General features: G+C 36.9%; 1 protein-coding gene across 1 annotated transcript in view; it reads left to right on the top strand.

Moving 5' to 3' along the window:
* Nucleotides 1-22,585, top strand: part of LOC104985671 (neurobeachin) — a 200,171-nt gene that overhangs the window by 35,877 nt on the left and 141,709 nt on the right. Inside the window, exon 2 of the mRNA XM_010835938.1 lies at nucleotides 19,187-19,418. Within this exon, the coding sequence (XP_010834240.1) occupies nucleotides 19,214-19,418 (205 nt within the window). The 5' untranslated portion in view covers nucleotides 19,187-19,213. The remainder of the gene's footprint in view (nucleotides 1-19,186; nucleotides 19,419-22,585) is intronic.

The raw sequence follows: 22,585 nt of genomic DNA on the forward strand, positions 1-22,585 counted from the left end.
AGTCAAGGCTATGGTTTTTCCTGTGGTCATGTATGGATGTGAGAGTTGGACTGTGAAGAAGGCTGAACACAGAAGAATTGATGCTTTTGAAGTGTGGTGTTGGAGAAGACTCTTGCAAGTCCCTTGGACTGCAAGGAGATCCAACCAGTCCATCCTAAAGGAAATCAGTCCTGAATATTCCTTGGAAGGACTGATGCTGAAACTGAAACTCCAATATTTGGCCACCTGATGTGAAGAACTGAGGCACTGGAAGAGACCTGATGTTGGGAAAGAATGAAGGCTGGAGGTGAAGGGATTGACAGAGGATGAGATAGTTGGTTGGCATCACTGACTCGATGGACATGAGTTTGAGCAAGCTCCAGTAGTTGGTGATGGGCAGGGAAGCCTGGCGTGCTGCAGTCCATGGGGGTCACAGAGAATTAGACACAATTGAGCACCTGAACTGAACTGAATCTAAAGTAGTAAAAGAAATTTTTCTAGATGTTTTATAGGCTTAACTCCTATCATTGTGAATAGTGTAAAGTATAAGTCAAGGTTCATTTATTGGCATGTGGGTGTCCAGTTTTTCCTGTTAATAAATAATGACCATTTATCATTGATATCTTGTTTTTTGTCAACTGATCATCCACTGATATGATTTGTGTGTGTCTATTTCTGGACTTCCTGTAATGTTCTATTAATTCAGATGTTAATTCTAATGGCAATACCACGTTGTCTTCCTTTTTGTTACTTTGTCATAAAATTTAGTAGTTTAGGACCTCTCAAATTTGTTCTGCATTGGATTTATTTGGTCTGTTAAGCATGTGTGCTAAGTCGCTTCAGTTGTGTCTGACTTTGTGTTATCCTAGGGAGTGTAACCAGCCAGGCTCCTCTGTCTATGGGATTCTCCAGGCAAGAATACTGGAGTGGGTTGCCTCCTCCAAGGGATCTTCCCAACCTAAGGATCAAACCCACTGCCCTTAAGTCTCCTGTGTTGACAGACAGTTTCCTTACCACAAGGGCCACCTGGGAAGCCCTTGGGCTATTATAATCTCCTTTAATTTCCATGTGCATTCTAGGATCAGCTTGTGAATTTCTGACAAAAAGTCACAATTTTGATTTGGAGTATGGAAAAACTGGAGTAGGATTAACAAATGATGCATTTCTATTTCTGTTTAGGTTTTAGTTCTCTCTTTTGATAAAAATCTTCGGAATGTTTTCTAGTTTTAAATGTGTAGACTTTACAAATATTTAGATAAATTTCTGAGTATTTTATGTTTTATGCTATTTTTAAAAATTATTTTCTTATTAATTTTTAAAATTAATTAATTATATATTTTTCAAATGTGTATATCTCTCCTTTGCCTTTAGCTTCTCTTCTTTTTTCAACTGTCTGTAAGGCCTCCTCACACAACCATTTTGCCTTTTTGTATTTCTTTCTTTTGAGTTTGATCTTGATCACTGCCTCCTTTACAGTGTCGTGAACCTCCATCCATAGTTCATCAGGCACTCTTTTCTGTCAGATCTAATCCCTTGAATCTGTTTGTCACTTCCACTGTATAATCATAAAGGATTTGCTTTAGGTCATACTTGAATGGTCTAGTAGTTTTCCCTACTTCCTTCAATTTAATTCTGAATTTGGCATAAGGAGTTCATGATCTGAACCACATTTAGCTCCCAGTCTTGTTTTTGCTGACCATATAGAGCGTCTCCTTCTTTGGCTGCAAAGAATATAATCAATCTGATTTCAGTATTGACCATCTGGTGATGTCCATGTGTAGAGTCTTCTCTTGTGTTGTTGGAAGAGGGTGTTTGCTCTGACCATCACCTTCTCTTGGCAAAACTCTGTTAGCCTTTGCCCTGCTTTGTTTTGTACTCTAAGGCCAAATTTGCCTGTTATTGCAGGTGTCTCTTGACTTCCTCCTTTTGCATTCCAGTCCCCTATGATGAAAAGGACATCTCCTTTGGGTATTAGTTCTAGAAGGTCTTGTAGGTCTTTGTAGAACCATTCATTTTCAACTTTTTCATCATTACTGCCTGGGGCATAGACTTGAATCACTGTAATATTGAATGGTTTGCCTTGGAAACAAACAGAGATCATTCTGTTGTTTTTGAGATTGCCTCTGAATACTACATTTTGGACTCTTTTGTTGACTGTGATGGCTATTCCATTTCTTCTAAAGGATTCTTTCCCACAGTAGTAGATATGGTCATCTGAGTTACATTCACCCATTTGAGTCCATTTTAGCGCATTGATTCCTAAAATGTTGATGTTCACTCTTGGTATTTCCTGTTTGACCACTTCCAATTTACCTTGATTCATGGACCTAACATTCCAGGTTCCTTTGCAGTATTGCTCTTTACAGCGTCAAACTTTACTTCCATCACCAGTCACATCCACAACTGGGTATTGTTTTTCCTTTAACTGTGTCTCTTCATTCTTTCTGGAGTTCTTTCGCCTCTTTTCTCTAGTAGCATATTGGGCACCTGCTGACGTGGGGAGTTCATCTTTCAGTGTCATATCTTTTTACCTTTTGATATGGTTCATAGGGTTCCCAAGGCAAGAACACTAAAGTGGTTTGCCATTCCCTTCTCCAGTGGACCATGTTTTGTTAGACCTCTCCATCATGACCCATCCATCTTGGCTGGCCCTACATGACATGGCTCATAGTTTCATTGAGTTAGACAAGGCTGTGGTCCATGTGATCAGTTTGGTTAGTTTTCTGTGATTTTGTTTTTTATTCTGTCTGCCCTGTGATGGAGAAGGATAAGAAGCCTATGGAAGTTTCCTGATAGGAGAAACTGACTGAGGGGAAAACTGGGTCTTGTTCTGATGGGCGGGGTCATGCTCAGTAAATCTTTAATCCAATTTTCTGTTCATGGGAGGGGCTGTGTTCCCTCCCTGTTGTTTTACCTGAGGCCAAACTATGGTGGAGGTAATGAAGATAATGGTGACCTCCTTCAAAAGGTACCATGCAAGGACTGCTGCTCTTAGTGCCTAGGTCACTGCTGCAAGCCACTGCCAACCCACACTCCTGGACACTCTTGGGCAAGTCTGAGTCAATCTCTTGTGGGGTCACTGCTCATTTCTCCTGGGTCCTGGTAGGCACAAGGTTTTCTTTGTGCCCTCCAAGATTCTGTTTACTCAGTCCTGTGTAAACTCTGGTGGCTCTATGGTGGGGTTAATGGCGGCCTCCTCCAAAAGGGCCTATGCCATACCTGGGTCTGCTGCACTCAAAACCCCTGCTCCTGTGGCAGACCACCGCTGACCCATACCTATGCAGGAGACACTCAGACACTCAAAGGCAGGTCTTGTCAGTCTGTGGGGTCTCCTGGTGTGCACAAGGTTTTGTTTGAGCCCTCCAAGCATCTCTGGTGGGTATGGGATTTGATTTTAAACATGACTTCCCTCCTACCATCTTCCTGGGCTTCTCCTTTGCCCTTGGATGTGGGATGTCTTTTTTTTGGTGGGATCCTACATTCTTTTATTGACAGTTGTTCAGCAGAAAGTTTTAATTTTGGTGTTCTCACAGGAGAAGATGAGCGTAGGTCCTTTTACTCCACCATCTATATACCCATTTGAATTGAGAGTTCCAAAGAATTGGAAGGAGAGATAAGAAAGCTTTCCTCAGTGATTAATGGAAAGAAATAGAGGGAAACAATAGAATGGTAAAGACTAGAGATCTCTTCAAAACAATTAGGGATACCAAGGGAACATTTCATGCAAAGATGGGTACAGTAAAGGACAGAAATGGTAAGGACCTAACAGAAGCAGGAGATATTATACAGAGATGGCAAGAATACACAGAAGAACTATACAGAAAAGATCTTCATGACCCAGATAACCATGCTGGAGTGATCACTCATCTAGAGCCAGACATCCTGGAAAGGGAAGTCAAGTGGGCCTTAGGAAGCATCACTACAAACAAAGCTAATGAAGGTGATGGATTTCCAGTTGAGCTATATCAAATCCTAAAAGATGATGCAGTGAAAGTGCTGCACTCAATATGCCAGAAAATTTGGAAAACTCAGCAATGGCCACAGTACTGAGAAGGTCAGTTTTCATTCCAATCCCAAAGAAAGGCAATGCCAAAGAACGTTCAAACTACCCCACAATTGTATTCATCTCACACACTAGTAAAGTAATGCTCAAAATTCTCCAAGCCAGGCTTCAATAGTATGTCCACTGAGAACTTCCAGATGTTCAAGCTGGATTTAGAAAAGGCAGAGGAACCAGAGATCAAATTGCCAGCATCTGTTGGATCATCGACTTCTGGTTTATTGACTATGTCAAAGCCTTTGACTATGTGGATCACAACAAACTGTGGATAGTTCTTAAAGAGATGGGAATACTAGACCACCTGACCTGCCTCTTGAGAAACCTGTATGCTGGTCAAGAAGCAACAGTTAGAACTGGACATGGAACAACAGACTGGTTCCAAAACGGGAAAGGCGTATGTCAAGGCTGTATATTGTCACGCTGCTTATTTAACGTCTATGCAGAGTACATCATGAGAAATGCTCTACTGGATGAAACACACATTGGAATCGACTACCGGGAGAAATATCAGTCAGCTCAGATGTGCAGATGACACCACCCTTATGGCAGAAAGCGAGGAACTAAAGAGCCTCTTAATGAAAGTGAAAGAGGAGAGTGAAAATGTTGGCTTAAAAGTCAACATTTAGAAAACTAAGATCATGGCATCTGGTCCCATCACTTCATGGCAAATAGATGGGGAGACAATGGAAAGAGCTCAAGACTCTTTTCTGGGGCTTCAAAATCATTGCAGATGGTGACTGCAGCCATGAAATTAAAAGATGCTTGAGCTTTGTAAGAAAAGTTATAATCAACCTAGACAGCATATTAAAAAGCAGAGACATTACTTTGCCAACAAAGGTCTGTCTAGTCAAGGCTATGTTTTTTCCAGTAGTCAGGTATGGATGTGAGAGTTGGAGTATAAAGAAAGCCGAGTGCCAAAGAATTGATGCTTTTGAATTTTGGTGTTGGAGAAGACTCTTGAGAGTCCCTTGGACTACAAGGAGATCCAAGCAGTCCATCCTAAAGGAAATCAGTCCTGAATGTTCATTGGAAGGACTGATGCTGAGGCTGAAACTCCAATACTTTGGCCACCAGATGCAATGAACTGACTCCTTAGTAAAGACCCTGATGCTGGGAAAGATTGAAGGCGAGAGGAGAAGGGGATGGGATGACAGAGCTTAAGAGGGTTGGATGGACTAGATCGACATGAGTTTTGAGTAAGCTCTGGGAGTTGGTGATGGTTAGGGAAACTTTACGTTCTGCAGTCCATGGGATCACAAAGAGTCGGACATGACTGAGCGATTGAACTGAACTGAACTGAACTGAATTATATATTTTCGGCCATTCTGGGTCTTCATTTCTCTATTTGAGGCAAGCAAGGCCTGCTCTCTATTTGTGATGTTTGGTCTTCTCATTGCTGTGGCTTCTCTTGTTGTGGAGCACAGACCATTGGTGCACAGGCTTCAGTCTTTGTGGTGCTTAGAGTTGGTTGCTCCAAAGCATGTAGTATCCTCCTAGACCAGAGGTCGAACCAGTGTCCCTTGCATTGCAAGGCAGATTCTTAGCCACTAGACCACAAGGGAAGCCCCTGCTTTATGCTTTTTCAAGTGATCTTCCTTTCGAATTTATTGTTCTAATTATTCTCTGCCTGTATAAAAAATGTAAAGGTTTTTTGTATATTGATTTTAAACCTTGAGAATTTAGTAAAATTTTTATTAATTTGTAAGTTTTGGAATAGATTCCTTAGGATTTTCCATGGAGACCGGTACAAGATTTGTATATGTATTTTTTCTTTTACAATTTATATGCCTTTTATGTATCTATTTTTCTTATCATTTTACATTAGCTTAAGCATCCAGTATAATGCTGAATAGAAGTGTTTGGAGAGGAAATCTTGCCTTATTCTTAAAAAGTGCATATTCATTCACCATTAAGTATGATGTTTACTGTAGATGTGTCATAGATGCCTTTTATCAGTTTAAGTTCCTTTATACCCCTACTGCTAAAAGTTTATTTAATGAATAGTTTTGGATGTTCTCAAATGATTTCCTATAATGATAATGGGACTTTTGTTCTTTATCTGTGAATCTATTGAATTACAGTGTTTCATTTTTTCATTGGTAAAACCTACTTCCTTTCCTGGGATAAAATGTATGAAGACATGATTTATTTTATTTTATTTTTTTTAATGTGCTGCTGGATTTGACTTGCTGTGTTTTGTTAAGATTTTTTCTGTGTCTATGTTCATAAGGGTTATTACGCTATAGTTTTTTGTTGTTCTTCCTGACATAGTTTTCTGTTTTTATTATCATGATATTGTTGGCCCACAAAATGAGTTTGGAATTGTTCCTTCATTTTAAAATTTGAGGAAACTATTGTGCAAAAATGATGGTCATTCTAAGTAATTGATAGAATTCATGTGTGAAATGTAAATTTCCATGTTACTCTCTCCATACACCTCACCCTCTCCCTCCTCCCCTACCCCCGTGTCCATAGGTCTTTTCTCTATGTCTGTTTTTCCATTGCTGCTCTGAAATTAAATTCATCAGTACCATCTTTTTATATTTCATATGTATGTGTCCATATGCAATATTTATATTTCTCTTTCTAACTTACTTCACTCTGTATAATAGGCTCAAGATTCATCCACCTCAATAGAATTGACTCAATGTGTTCCTTTTTATGGCTGAGTAGTAGTCCATTATATATATATACCACAGCTTCTTTAATCGTCTGTTGGTGGACATCTAGGTTGCTCTCATGTTCTAGTTATTGTAAATAGTACTGCAATGAACACTGGGGGTGAATGTGTCTTTTTCAATTGTGTTTTTCTAATTGCTTAAGGTAGAAGCAGAAGTGATTAATTTGAAATCTCACACCAACAGTAAAAAATCTGCCTGCAGTGTGGGTGACCTGGGTTTGATCCCTGGGTTGGGAAGATTACCTGGAGGAGGGCATGGCAACACACTTCCAGTGTTCTTGCCTGGAGAACCCCATGGAGAGAGGAGCCTGGCGGGCTACAGTCCACGGGGTTGCAAAGAGTCAGACATCATTGAACACACAGATGTGGGTTCAAATACAATTTCCCCTTCCCCCTTGGTAACATAAACATTTAATGCTACATATTTCTCTAAAGCACTCTTTTACTGTATCCCATAAATGTTGATGTGTTATGTTTTCCTATTCATAGAGATAAAAAGTAGTTTTCCTTGTGACTCCTTCTTTGACCCAGTTTACTTAGAATAATGTTCCAGATATTCTGTTAATTTCTTCCTGTTATGTATTTTTATTGATTTTTTCCTTAATTCCGCTGTGTTCTAAATTTTAAACTTTATTGAGAATTCATTTATAGCCCAGGATATTCTCATTCTGGTGAATATTTGATGTGTATTTGAAATGTGTTGCTTGATAGAGTGATTTATTTGCCTCTGTAACAGTTAGATCAGAGAAGGCAATGGCATCCCACTCCAGTACTCTTGCCTGGAAAATCCCATTGACGGAGGAGCCTGGTAGGCTGCAGTCCATGGGGTCGCTGAAGGTCGGACACAACTGAGTGACTTCACTTTCCACTTTTCACTTTCATGCATTGGAGAAGGAAATGGCAACCCACTCCAGTGTTCTTGCCTGGAGAATCCCAGGGATGGGGGAGCCTGGTGGGCTGCCGTCTATGGGGTCACACAGAGTCGGACACGACTGAAGTGACTTAGCAACAGTTAGATTGTGCTTAGTCACTCAGTTGTGTCTGACTCTTTGAGACCCCATGGACTATAGCCCACCGTGCTCCTCTGTCCATGGGATTCTCCAGGCAAGAATACTGGAGTGGGTTGCCATGCTCTCCTCCAGCGGATCTTCCCAACCCAGGGATTGAACCCAGGTCTCCCACATTGAAGGTGAACTCTTTTCCATCTGAACCAGCAGGGAAGCCCAACAATTAAATTAAGTTGATTGACAATGAGGGATTGATTCTGGATACCAAAATTTGAGGATGCTCAAGTCACATAGTTGGCCCTCTGTATCCAGGTTGCCTGCTTTCAAGGATTCAACCAATTGAGAGGATCTTGTAGTACTGTAGTATTTATTGGGGGAAAAAAAAAATACATGTCTTATTTAAGGGGGTGGCTGTTAAGGTTCTAGTATTTATTTTCTTTTCACATTTAGTGTTTTCTCTAGAGTTTACAATATGCATTCTTAACTTATCACTCTGTACCTTCAAATAATATACTACCTCAAGTATAGGGTATGAATATCTTCTAAAAGTGTACGTACATTTCTCCTTTCTTGTCATTTGTAATCTTTCTGTCATTGGTTTTACTTTCATGGGTTACAAATTCCTTAATGTATTATTATTTTTTGCTTTAGATAGTTTTCTTTTAAAGAGTTTTCAAAATGAGAAAAAAGAATGTCTTTTGTATTTAACAACAATCTTAACAATTCTGCCTCTCTCTGGTTTTTTTGTGACATTTCAGATTTCCATCTGGTATTGTTTTCCTTCTGTTGAAAGAACTTACCTTAACATTTTTTTTATAGTAAAAGTCTGTGGGCAGCAGACTCTCTCAGCTTTTATTTGTCTGCAGAAGTCTTTACTTTGTTTTTTATTTATGAAATACATTAATGTTTTCAGTGTTTGCCTGAGAATTAGAATTTAAAGGCATATTGTAGTTTGGCATTTAACAGATTTAGTTTTCCTTCAAACATCAACTGGCTCCTTGCTAGCTCAATGTATTTATCATCTTTGCTTGTGTAGTCTGACAAAACAATTATAAAAAAATGGTTGTACTGCTTTTAATAAAGTGCATGTTGTTTAATACATATTTTATAGAAGGCACTTACTGTGTGATAGTCATTCCCTTTGTTTTTTTCCTCCCTTCCCTAGAGTTTTTATGGATGGTATTTGTAGCAGCAATTGTTGTACTCTTGGGTATAGTTATTTCTATACCACAGAAAGATCGTCAATATAAATTACTTGTAGAGAGGCCTGGTGGGAAATAAACAGGAAAAAACAATTTTTTTTCTATTTTTCTTGCCTTGGTTTGTTGGGTATAGGATCATTAATTTTTATTGTGTTCATGTCCAAATTATAAAGTGCTTTTCTGTTATTTACTGAACATTTTGCTGAAAGTCATTTATTATACATGTTAATGTGTAGCACCATATCTGGAAGGGTAGATGACTGGTGGAAATACATATTTATGTCTTGTGGATGATCTGTCTGGTAATGATATACTTCTTAATTTTTTATGATATTGAAAAGAGAATTCTGATGCTGACACTGGCTTAGGGACCTTGGGAAGCTTACTTAACTTATGCTCACCTCAGTTGCCTTGTTTGAGGTTCTCATCTTAGAGTTATGAGAATAAATGAGGCTATATGCTTTAATTACTCAAGACATAACATGTTCACAAAATGGTGGTTCTTCATTATCTTGTTTCTCACTTTTTTCTTTCTTTGTAAAATTATATACATGTATGGGGTTTCCCAAGTAGCTCAGTGGTAAATAATTCACCTGCCAATGCAGGAGATGCAGGTTCAGTCCCTGGGTTGGAAAGATCCCTTGCAGGAGTAAATAAATGGCAGCCCACTCTAGTGTTCTTGACTGGGAAATCTCATGGACAGAAGGAGCCTGGTGGGCTACAGACCATGGGGTCACAAAGAGTCAAACGTGACTGAAGCAACTGAGCATAGCTTTATACTGAAGATCAATTCTTTAGAAAATATTAATTCAAGAGCTTTATAATTTCTAAAAGTAATTTGATTGGCTAAGAGTAGAAGACATCTGTATACTAATAGAAAACAAAATGTAAGCTGAAAGAATAGAGGATGGAGATAAGATAAAAGTAGTTATCAGATATTGAAGAGAAAATTATTTTTTTTCTTTTGATAGGCCATTCTTTCCTGTCACTTTGTGTGTCTCATAATTTTTTTTTTAAAATTGGACGTTTTGAATATTGTTAAGTGGAAACTGAAAATTGAATTCTTTTCCTTACTCTCTTTTGTTTGTAGTTAATATTGTGGGTTGTTAGTGCTATTAAGAAAAAGATAATTATCTTCCTTTTATTTTGCTCTGTGCTGGAGAATTCTTCAATACTTAGGCTGTTTATATCTCTGCCATAGCTTTTACTTCTACTATTGTAGAACCTAAAGGTCAGCTACAAATGAAATCTTAAAGTCTTTGTAAGCCTTTTCTGAATGTGTGACGTGCCCTGGGCATACATGTGGCTTTCTGGATTACCCATTATCCACCGTATACCCACAATTGCCTTCTTTCCCCATATCTTCCTTGCCAGGCTTCTATATCTGTCTGTTGCTTGTGTCAAGTGTTCTCTTGCTCCAGACTGCTGCAGGTAATATGTGTGACTTTAAATGCTCTTAGCAAAAGTGTCCTAACTCTTGAGACGTTATGAGTTGGGTAAAGCAAAGGGAATTCTTTGGGTCTATCCTTGACGGAGCTGCCAGTCAGGTTTAGACTCACAGTTCTTTGAGAATAAGGTCCTTAGTGCTCCCTTTGGAACTAGCAGCCTTCACCATGGTGCAGGCTGGAGTCCTTGTAACTACTGAAGTCTGGGCTGCGGAGATTGAAGGTGGGATAGTGCTTCTCACCACAAAACGATAACTTCTTTTTAACCAAGTCTTCCTTTGTTTATTGTACATTTTTTACTTTATTTCAGAAATTTTCAGAAGTTAATGTGCCAGTTTTTCCAGATCATTAGTGTGTTTGTTTCTTTCTGTCTCTCTCTCTTTTTTTTTTAGGAGGACATAACTGCCCAGTCTGCTGTTTTTTGGTGACATCATTTCCAACATTCTTTTTCAAAGGAAGATGTTGTAACTGATTTCACTTGAAAATAGAAACTGGAAGTGAAAATATATTTAAGCCTGATTTTAATAACTAAAAATTGTGTGCTGAATACTTAGCCTCTTACTTAGACAATAATGTCTTCTAAATTTTACCTGTGAAACCTTACATATTTTCTAAGTGATAAAAGAAGAAAAAGTAAGGCAACCAAGGGATATAAACAAGAAGGAGGAAATGTTTTCTTTGGCTTTGTGATCATTGCTGGAATATTAAAAGTTATATAGCATTAAGAGCAATTCATTGCTGAAAGAGAAAAGTGGATTATGGTAGTAGAAAGTCTGGCTTACAACCTGATGGTGGACCATGAATTCGTGAAGTCCTCCTGCAAGCTTGCTTCCTTCCCTCTTCCTCTCATTCGGCCATCTTTTCATTCCATGTTAAATATTGAATAATTTGCATAGGTTTGTCAGTGTGCCAGTAATCCGGATAAGGTTGATAGATAAGAAACGGTCCTTACCCTTACAAAGCTTACTGTAAAGTGAGGGTTAGAAAAAAATTTGTAAACATCTGGGATATACTGAAATGATTGTGGTGATTTGGATAGGTTGTAATGAGAGTTCAGGGAAAGGCTCTGTTTGTAGTTAGTAGGAGGACTTTCTGCATTAAGTGCTATTTAAACTGATATTTGGAGGCTTCAGTTCATTTCAGTCACTCAGTCATGTCCGACTCTTTGCAACCCCATGGACCACAGCACACCAGGCTTCCCTGTCTATCACCAACTCCCGGAGCTTACTCAAGCTCATGTCCATCGAGTCAGTGATGCCATCCAACCATCTGTCTCATCCTCTTTTGTCCCCTTCTCCTGCCTTCAATCTTTCCCAGCATCGGGGTCTTTTCTAAGGAGTCAGTTCTTCGCATCAGGTGGGCAAAGTATTGGAGTTTCAGTATTTCAGTTTCAACATCAGTCCTTCCAATGAATATTCAGGACTGATTTCCTTTAGGATTGACTCCAACACTCACATCCGTACATGACTACTGGAAAAACCATAGCTTTGACTAGACAGACCTTTGTTGGCAAAGTAATGTCTCTGCTTTTCAATATGCTGTCTAGATTGGTCATTTGGAGGCTTAATGCAAGTTAAAATTAGAAGTTGGGAGAGAGCCCTATCTCATGAATAGGCAATAACATTAAAAAGAGTTTTAAAGGATTCCCTGGTGGTCCGGTGTTTAAGAATGTGCCTTGTAATGCAGGGGACATGGTTTCTTTCAATTCCCAACTGGGGAACTAAGATACCACATGCAATGGGGCAGCTAAGCCCTCCTGCCACAACTGGAGCACGCACGCGCTACAACTAAGACTGGATACAAGCCAAATAAATAAATATTTGTTTTAAAAAGAGTTTTACATGAAATGAGAAATGGCGTTACAGAAATGTTCTTAATGATAGTAGCTAGGGACTGGGAGGAGAAGGCAATGGTACCCCACTCCATACTCTTGCCTGGAAAATCCCATGGACGGAGGAGCCTGGTAGGCTGCAGTCCATGGGGTTGCTAAGAGTCGGACACGACTGAGCAACTTCACTTTCACTTTTCACTTTCATGCATTGGAGAAGGAAATGGCAACCCACTCCAGTGTTCTTGCCTGGAGAATCCCAGTGATGGGGGAGCCTGGTGGGCTGCCGTCTATGGGGTCGCACAGAGTCGGACATGACTGAAGAGACTTAGCAGCAGCAGGGACTGGGAAGTATAGGAAGCTGAATGTGGGATGCTGAATTGGGGCTTTATAAGCAACAGGACTAGAAAAGGTCAGTTTTCATTCCAATCCCAAAGAAAGGCAATGCCAAAGAATGCTCAAACTACTGCACAATTGTATTCATCTCACACACTAGTAAAATAATGCTCAAAATTCTCCAAGCCAGGCTTCAGCAATACGTGAACCATGAACTTCCAAATGTTCAAGCTGGTTTTAGAAAAGGCAGAGGAACCAGAGATCAAATTGCCAACATCCGCTGGATCATGGAAAAAGCAAGAGAGTTCCAGAAAAACATCTATTTCTGCTTTATTGACTATGCCAAAGCCTTTGACTGTGTGGATCAAAATAAACTGTGGAAAATTCTGAAAGAGATGGGGATACCAGACCACCTGACCTGCCTCTTGAGAAACCTATATGCAGGTCTAGAAGCAACAGTTAGAACTGGACATGGAACAACAGACTGGTTCCAAATAGGAAAAGGAGTACGTGAAGGCTGTATATTGTCACCCTGCGTATTTAACTTATATGCAGAGTGCATCATGAGCAACGCTGGGCTGGATGAAGCACAACTTGGAATCAAGATTGCCGGGAGAAATATCAATAACCTCAGATATGCAGATGACACCACCCTTATGACAGAAAGTGAAGAACTAAAGAGCCTCTTGATGAAAGTGAAAGTGGAGAGTGAAAAAGTTGGCTTAAAGCTGAAAATTCAGAAAACTAAGACCATGGCATCCGGTCCCATCACTTCATGACAAATAGATGGGGAAACATTGGAAACAGTGGCTGACTTTATTTTTTGGGGCTCCAAAATCACTGCAGATGGTGATTGCAGCCATCAAATTAAAAGACGCTTACTCCTTGGAAGGAAAATTATGACCAACATGGACAGCATATTAAAAAGCAAAGACATTACTTTGTCAGCAGGGGTCTGTCTAGTCAAGGCTATGGTTTTTCCAGTTGTCATGTATGGATGTGAGAGTTGGAGTATAAAGAAAACTGAGCACCGAAGAATTGATGGTTTTGAACTGTGGTGTTGGAGAAGACTCTTGCAAGTCCCTTGGACTGCAAGGAGATCCAACCAGTCCATCCCAAAGGAGATCAGTCCTGGGTGTTCATTGGAAGGACTGATGTTGAAGCTGAAACTCCAATACTTTGGCCACCTGATGTGAAGAACTGACCCTGATGCTGGGAAAGATTGAGCACAGGAGAAAAAGGAGACAACAGAGGATGAGATGGTTGGATGGCATCACGGACTCAATGGATATGAATTTAGGTAGACTCCAGGAGTTGGTAATGGACAGGGAGCCCTGGTGTGCTGTGGTTCATAGGGTCGCAAAGAGTCGGACACGACTGAGCGACTGAACTGAAGCAATGTTATCTAGCTTAGAGTTTATCCACAGAGTTGCAAAGAAATCCAACAGGTTAATGATTATCCAGTTTGATCTAATTAACATAAACTGAATTATTCTTACGATCCTAACTAATAATCTTTCAAAATAAAGATATTTAAGACTCAATACTTAAAAAATAAAAGATACTTGAATTGCTAGTTATTATAAACCATAGAACTTTTAGAAGATAGTACATTTCCATGTCATGATTTTATATTCTAAATTTTTATACAATAATTTTTATGCTTTAATGTAAACACAATTTAGTTAACTAAAAAAGAATATTTTGTTTATTTTCTTAGTTATTTATTTTTTTATTGCCAATATTCATGTAATTGGGCCTTCAGTTTTCTTTACTGTGATTTACTATCTCTGAATGTTTCATTTCTTACCCACAGAAATCATTTTGTCTTTCTTCATTTTACCCATACACCATTCTTCAGTTCAGTTCATTTCAGTTCAGTCGCTCAGTCGTATCCGACTCTTTGCGACCCCATGAATCACAGCACGCCAGGCCTCCCTGTCCATCACCAGCTCCTGGAGTTCACTCAGACTCACATCCATCGAGTCAGTGATGCCATCCAGCCATCTCATCCTCTGTCGTCCTCTTCTCCTCCTGCCCCCAATCCCTCCCAGCATCAGAGTCTTTTCCAATGAGTCAACTCTTCACATGAGGTGGCCAAAGGACTGGAGTTTCAGCTTTAGCATCATTCCTTCCAAAGAAATCCCAGGGCTGATCTCCTTCAGAATGGACTGGTTGGATCTCCTTGCAGTCCAAGGGATTCTCAAGTCTTCTCCAACACCACAGTTCAAAGGCATCAATTCTTCGGCGCTCAGCCTTCTTCACAGTCCAACTCACATCCATACATGACCACTGGAAAAACCCTAGTCTTGACTAGACGGATCTTTGTTGGCAAAGTAACGTCTCTGCTTTTGAATATACTATCTAGGTTGGTCATAACTTTTCTTCCAAGGAGTAAATGTCTTTTAATTTCGTGGCTGCAGTCACCATCTGCAGTGATTTTGGAGCCCAGAAAAATAAAGTCTGACACTGTTTCCACTGTTTCCCCATCTATTTCCCATGAAGTGATGGGACCAGATGCCATGATCTTCGTTTTCTGAATGTTGAGTTTTAAGCCAGCTTTTTCACTCTCCTCTTTCACTTTCATCAAGAGGCTTTTTAGTTCCTCTCACTTTCTGCCATAAGGGTGGTGTCATCTGCAAATCTGAGGTTTTAAGGCACTGATTTTTTTCATAGAGCTACTATGACATGTCCCAGATTTATTTTTTAAGTTTATACCCTTGACTTCATAACACGGCATTTCATTACATTTTTTAGTCTAGATTAGAAGTTTGGATCTGCCACCTAACTCATGTGTGACTTTGTTTATATTGCTTACCCTCATTTATCTTCAGTTTCCTTCTCTGAAGGCAACTATGTCTTTTCCTCATAGTGTTGTTAAAGAATTGTTTAAATAATGAAGACTGATTGTTTCTACTTTTTATTGTGTGTATTCTTTGATAAATACTGAACTATAATATCTCCCTAATGGTGGAATTATAGTTATAAGCAGTTAGCCTCCTTAATACTAATGTGTTAACACTAATGTGTTAAAAATTAATAGGGTTAGAAAGACCATCTGAAAACATACGTCCATTCTGTTATAACGCATATAGTAAATATTGTTACAGTTTCTGGCAGTGAAATCAAGGAGCTGTAACTTTTTTTTTTTGTAATTAAGTGATGTGTAGAAAGGGGCATTTTTTTTTTTTTAATTGTGAAAGATGGAAACTTAGGCTTCACATAATAGCCTGATTGTTAGAATTAAACATTATAATTGTTCATTCCTTTAAAAACAGAGTTTTTTTTTTTTTTTTTACTACTGAGCCCATTTCTGCTACTTATACATTTGATAATGTTTCTTGATTATACTAGATTCTATTTAAGCATTTACAACTAATTAAGGAGATCAGTCTGAAGAATTTGTCAGTGTTCTTCCATTGTAGTGTATGCTAATTTTACGTACGTTTATTCTGAGGCTCACAGAATTAAACTTTGGAATCTACTTTTTTTAGTTCAGTCAGTAAGTTGTCCACGTCATTCTTTTTCAACCTACTTTTTTTCTCTGTATGGTTTGCTTCTTGAGAACCTCTTCTGAGTTACTGATCATAGGTCTACAAGTTGACAGTAGTGACACAAGTCAGTTGGATATATAAATATGAATAAATAAGCAGTTCTTGGTTTGAAGATGGCATAGTTAAAATGTTGCTGGAGTTTGTTTTGCTAGATTGACAAGTAATATCTAAGGGAGTACACAGTCCATAATAATTTATCATTTACCAGAAACATAAAGGTTACACTGGCTGTTTCTTTGTACTTTAGATGTATGTGGTCAGATGACTACTTTTTTTACCTCAAAGTTGGGGTTAGAGAGTAAGTAATATCTAATTTTAACTCCTTGATTGAATGCTCCTGACTTTGTTACTAAGTGCTTATAACCCAGCTACTTTATTTATTTAATCTTCACAACAGGCTATTAGCTAGGAACTTTTATTCCCATATTATAGATGAATTGACTGAGGCTTAGAGATGTAGCATCATTAAAGGTCACATAGCAAGTGAGTGGTACAGCAAAAGTCAGCAAACAGGAAGTCTGAATTCAGAGCCAACCTCTTAACCTTCCTCATAGCTATTTTTGTTAATAAACCAGAAATAGGAGGAGGAGTTGAAATTGTTTGCCATGTAGAAGTAAAACCAAGGTTTAACCAGACAAAATATTTAGTTCAGTAAAAGGTCAGCATAAGGTTATAGTCTCTTATAAAATTGAATTTTGGAGCTGTTACAAAGAAAATAATATATGCAGCATATAATATTTCACAATTTGAGAATACTTTGTTTTTAAACTCTTAATTTTAGAAGGCTTTTAAAATGTTCTTAAATGAGATTTTATTGCTTTTTTGAAGTTTTGTAAAGAAAGACTTAGTGGATTTTGGTCCTGGGTTCTCTATCTACTAGTTTTGTGAAATTTTTTCATGTTGCTTGAACTTTCTGTACCTGTGATTCCTTACCTGTAAAATGAAGATAATAATAGAGTTCTTTGTCAAGCACTTAGAATAGTTCTAAATGACATATGAAGTTCAGTTCAGTTCAGTCGCTCAGTTGTGTCCAACTTTTTGCGACCCCCTGAAGTACAGCATGCCAGCCTTCCCTGTCCATCACCCAGAGCTTACTCAAATTCATGTCCATTGAGTCAGTGATGCCATCTAACCATCTCATCCTCTGTCGTCACCTTCTCCTGCCTTCAATCTTTCCCAGCATGAGGGTCTTTTCCAGTGAGTCAATTCTTTACATCAGGTGGCCAATCAGCTTCTTCATCAGTCCTTCCACTGAATATTCAGGACTGATTTCCTTTAGGATGGACTGGTTGGATCTCCTTGCAGTCCAGGGGCTCTCAAGAGTTTTCTCCAACACCACAGTTCAAAAGCATCAATTCTTTGGTGCTCAGCTTTCTTTATGGTCCAACTCTCCCATCCATACAGTACACGACTCAGTGGACCTTTTTTGGCAAAGTAATGTCTCTGCTTTTTACTATGCTGTCTATGTTGGTCATAGCTTTTCTTCCAAGGAGCAAGCATCTTTTAATTTCATGGCTGCAGTCACCATCTACAGTGATTTTGAAGCCCAAGAAAATAAAGTCTGTCACTATTTCCATTGTTTCCCCATCTATTTGCCATGAAGTGATGGGACTGGATGCCATGATCTTCATTTTTTGAATGTTGAGTTTTAAGCCAGCTTTTCATTCTCCTCTTTCACTTTCATCAAGAGGCTCTTTAGTTGTTTGCTTTCTGGCATAAGGGTGATGTCATTGGCATATCTGAGGTTATTGATATTTCTCCTGTCAATCTTGATTCCAGCTTTTGCTTCATCCAGTCCAGCATTTCTCATCATGTACTCTTCATATAAGTTAAATAAGGTTAAGTAGTGTTGTTATTATTGCAATTATCTTCCCATCTATATTATATTATGTGCTCATCCATCTGTATTAATGAACACCTTTAATGGATGGAAAATTAATTCCACTTCTTGAGTCTAATCTCTAGTCCCTAATCTTATCTTCCTTTATTTCCTCTTTCTCAGCTACTCACTGTTTGTCTTCTTTTATACTTTATATAATTTGTAAGCCAACCTCAACCTTTTTTGGAATAAAATAGAATATATGTAAATATACATTTTTATTTCTAGAACTTAGCACTGTTAGTGCATGAGATTTTTGTGTCCACAGATATATTTCTATTTCTTAGAACAGGAAGTTCTAGTCTTTAATAAATAAAATATCTATTGAATGAGGAAATAAATGACTTCAAATTTGTCACATATTTTGTATATGCCTGTTAGCTTCTGCCTAAATTTCCTATTCTCTAGATCCAAAAGATATCCAAGTTGTTAATATTTTTCTTAAAAGTGGTACTGATTACTGTATAAACTAATTCATGTGTGATTTGACCAGTATAGAATTAAGAGGATCATCATATCTTTTATTCCATGTGTATTTGTCTGTCACGGTACTTAAAGGAGCATTTAGGAGGGACAGCAGTACTTATGACTCACTTAGCATAATGTCACAAGTCAAATATGTTGCCACCTTTCCCAGTTTACATGTTTTTTTTGTTTTTTAAGTACCACTGGATATTAGGTATTTCTCTTTTAAACAATTTTACCATTACTTTTTTCAACATTTATTATAAGTTTGCTAATATAGTTTCTCATTTCTTCATATTCTATACATGGAGATTAGACCCAGTTATTCTTTTTTTGTTACATCTTTTTTGTCAGTCTAGTAATATAAAAGAAAATGAGTTTCCATGCTTTGACATTCATCTTTAGTGATCTGCATCTTCTAGGATTTATCCCTTTTCAGACTCAGTGCCTTTTTTAAGAAGATTTGTCCCGGAACTTACCTCTTAGTCATTTGTTCTACTTTGCTCTATTCTTCTAGATTTGAAATTGCCTTTTCCCATTTGAAAGAAAAAAAAAAATCTCTTAGATAGTTTTATTTCTTACAGTACCTTTCACTTATCTGTAGTGACATTTTTTTAATCAAAATTAGTTTTTGACTAGAAAACTTGAAATTTTTTAGACTCCTAATATGTTTTTGCTAGCTAAATATTTGTTTTGTTGTATATATAACCTCTCATATTATCATTAGTAATTTTTTTCTGTTTCTTTTCAGCTGGTTGGTGGAGAATTTGACTTGGAGATGAACTTTATTATCCAAGATGCTGAGAGCATAACGTGCATGACAGAGCTTTTGGAACACTGTGATGTCACATGTCAAGCAGAAATATGGAGCATGTTTACAGCCATCCTACGAAAAAGTGTTCGGAATTTACAGACTAGTACAGAAGTCGGGCTCATTGAGCAAGTATTGCTGAAAATGAGTGCTGTAGATGACATGATAGCAGGTATGGGATTATCTGATAGGAAAGTATAATTTAAATGTTCATATACTTCTTTTATTCTCTAGTTTAATATACGTTTGTTGAAGCTACTTTGTTTTAAAATAGATAAGTCAAGATGTATTGGAAATGTGCCTTTTATATTAAGAGAAAACCTGAAGAATGAAAGATGATTTCTGTTATTAGACAGATATAATTACTATTTTGGTTTTCCAGGTTTTAGAAAATCTGAGTAATGTGGAATAAGTGCTCTGAGATCTATCAGAAAAAGGAACAGTACCTTTCGATGTAGTACTTAAACTTTTACATAATTAAAATACTACAATACATATTACATTTCTATAAAATTAGTACTTTATTAAAAATTCTCTGAATTCCATCTTCTTCAGTCTGACATTTATGGAACAGGAAATGCTAAAAGCCTTAGGACAAGCATGTTGTGATTTTTGAAAGTGTCAATCTTACTCTGATATTTTCTGGAAGAACTTTTGTCTTAAATGCAGACATTGTGGATTAGACAATTTGAGTGAAATTTCAAGATAAAAGTTTTAATAATTTTGTGTTGTTATGTGTTATTTGAAATAATAATTTTGATATGTGTAATTCTTCATCATCAGTCCTTTACTCACCTGCAAATCCATTTCCCTCTGGTTAAATGCACTTAAGTAAATATTTTGAAAGATGGTACCAGAGCACCAGCTATTCCCAGAAAATAAGGAGTTTGTGATGATTCTCTTAAGCCATGAGTCTTTAGCCTAACTTTCTTCTGACATGAAAAGGTTTCATAATTCTAAAAGTGCTAGTATAATTCCTCACAATATCTGATCATATCTGATCCTTAAAAATAATTCAAACACCAGAAAATCCTCTATAATGTGTTGCTTTATGCATAATTAGTATTAATATCAGTAGAACAAAATATTAAACAGGAAAGAAGGAATGAAGAACAAAGATCAATGCTTTTTAAAATTTAAACAATATTTCACAATTTTGTTTTTCTTATAGAATATGTTAAAATCATTTGTAATTGCTTTCAAGGTGGCATGTATCTCTATTTAGAATAATTTAGCATTCTCTGTCTTGGTTACTGATGGTTAACTTGAAAAATAAGAATCAAAATTAAAAGGTATTTTTGATGGAGATATGGTACCATTTCGCTAAATTTTAGCATTAGCATGAATTTATTTGTATAAACTTCGTGTACACATGTTGTATAGAACATCATTTGATCTTTAAATCCTCATATCTGAGCTTAAACCCTTAAAATTTTTTCCCTTTTCTTTCTTTCTTTTTTGTAAATAAAGTGCACTTTATAGAGTACACTTTAGAGAGTGAGCCACAATTACGAACATACTTCATGAGTACATAATTCATGAGTACTGAAGTAAGGTGATAGTAAGCTTGATATTACCAAGAAGCTCATATCTTCACATTTTCTGTTATATAAAGCCTCTTAGTTCCCTTATCCCTTATTCTCATTAATAGTATGGATAACACAAATTTTTCACTTTTTGTTATTTAAACATTAAAAAAGTGTTAGAAAAATTTCCTCTACCTTACTTTTCAGTAGAGAAATTAGAATCTAGATAACATACTAATGAAGCCCCAGTAACCACCAAAACGCTACTAAGTTTTCATTCTGAGTATTTTGTAACATGCTACATTAAACAAGATTCTTTTCATGTAATAATGTTGAAGGTATCACTAGAAGGTGTTTAAACATCTGTTGTAAATTGATAGTATATTTTCATAGTATTTTTTCTTCTTTAAAAATCTTGTATGAGAAAAGAAGAGTTGTTATAGTGAAATTAATACTTGAGGTGCTTATGTTACCTGTATAATAAATAAGAAATTTTAATAATTATGTAATTAAATGCAAATTTAGTAGATCTTTTTTTGTGACGTATATAGGAGATGAGATAAAGGTTTGGAAATACAATTCTTTTACTGTAGTATGTGTAGACATACCTGAAAGAAATCTTTGATGAAGATTTTGCCTTTTCAGCTAGTTGCTTTAAAATGCTTAATATTAACTTGAGGTTTTAAGGTGCTTGGTTTTTATCTAGAATTTTTTCTTAGAAATAGATCACCTGGCTAATATGTAGTAACTTTGGACATTTTTATTATTTGAATAATGAATGATCTTTCATTAAAAATGTCTCTTTAAAATGGCATGTCCACAGTCACAGTTTTATCATAGAGATTGCTTATTTACAATGGTGTTATGAGTAAGTCAGTTTATTGATGACTTAACCATATTACATTTCTATTTTGAAATACATACATAATAAATATTTTTAAAATCTCAAAGTTCAGCTATTAATCTGTGATATTAAATAATGTATATATCAATAACTAATTATTTCAGTTTATCCTAACCTAAACTATTAATTGATGATAAGCTTCTTATAATGTTTATATGTATTTATTATAACTTGTGTAGTATCTGAATTCTTAGTAAATGCTTTAGAAATTGAGATATGTAGATTTAAATGTTTAATATCTTGCACAGAATGACTCATAAAGGTACTATGACTCACAGTGTATAGAGATGAGAAAGTAATCAGAGACAAGAGATTAAATGTATAATTTTTTTCTTATTATGTAGTGAGCCGTTATGTCTCTTATATGCACATAAATACATTGTCATAATGGATATCACTAGTCAGGGGTTGAAATGGTGCTTCCATTTGGAGACTAGTGGGTAAAAATCAGAGCTCTGAAGACATATTGCCTAGGTTTGAATTTTAACTGTACCACTTACTAGAGTGTGTGCTTTGGCAATGGAATTAAGTTACCTGTGCCTCACTTCCTCATTTTTAGAAGAGGTTAATGATAATACTTAAGCTTGTTACAGGGATTTGTGAAGTTAATGCTTGTAAACCACTTGGAATGATGCCAGGCAAGGAGTGAGTACTCAGAATTGTTGCTGATGGGCAAAGGGATATTTCAAGAATATATTTTATTAAGAGTAGATAATTCCAAAACAAAATGTGGTCAAACATCAGTTTTCATTTGAAAATAACAAATTTACAATGTTAAATCATTGTACCTTTGCATATTTTTGCCTGTCTTTCCCTGCATATAGCAGATTTATGTGTATGTATGTATATTCTGGGAATTTATAAAATCATTTTTTTATGACTTTGCAAAGAGAACTTAATTGAAATCGT

The sequence above is a fragment of the Bison bison genome, unplaced genomic scaffold, assembly GCF_000754665.1.
Source record: "Bison bison bison isolate TAMUID 2011002044 unplaced genomic scaffold, Bison_UMD1.0 scf7180017864056, whole genome shotgun sequence".
In the NCBI taxonomy this organism is placed as follows: Eukaryota; Metazoa; Chordata; class Mammalia; order Artiodactyla; family Bovidae; genus Bison; species Bison bison.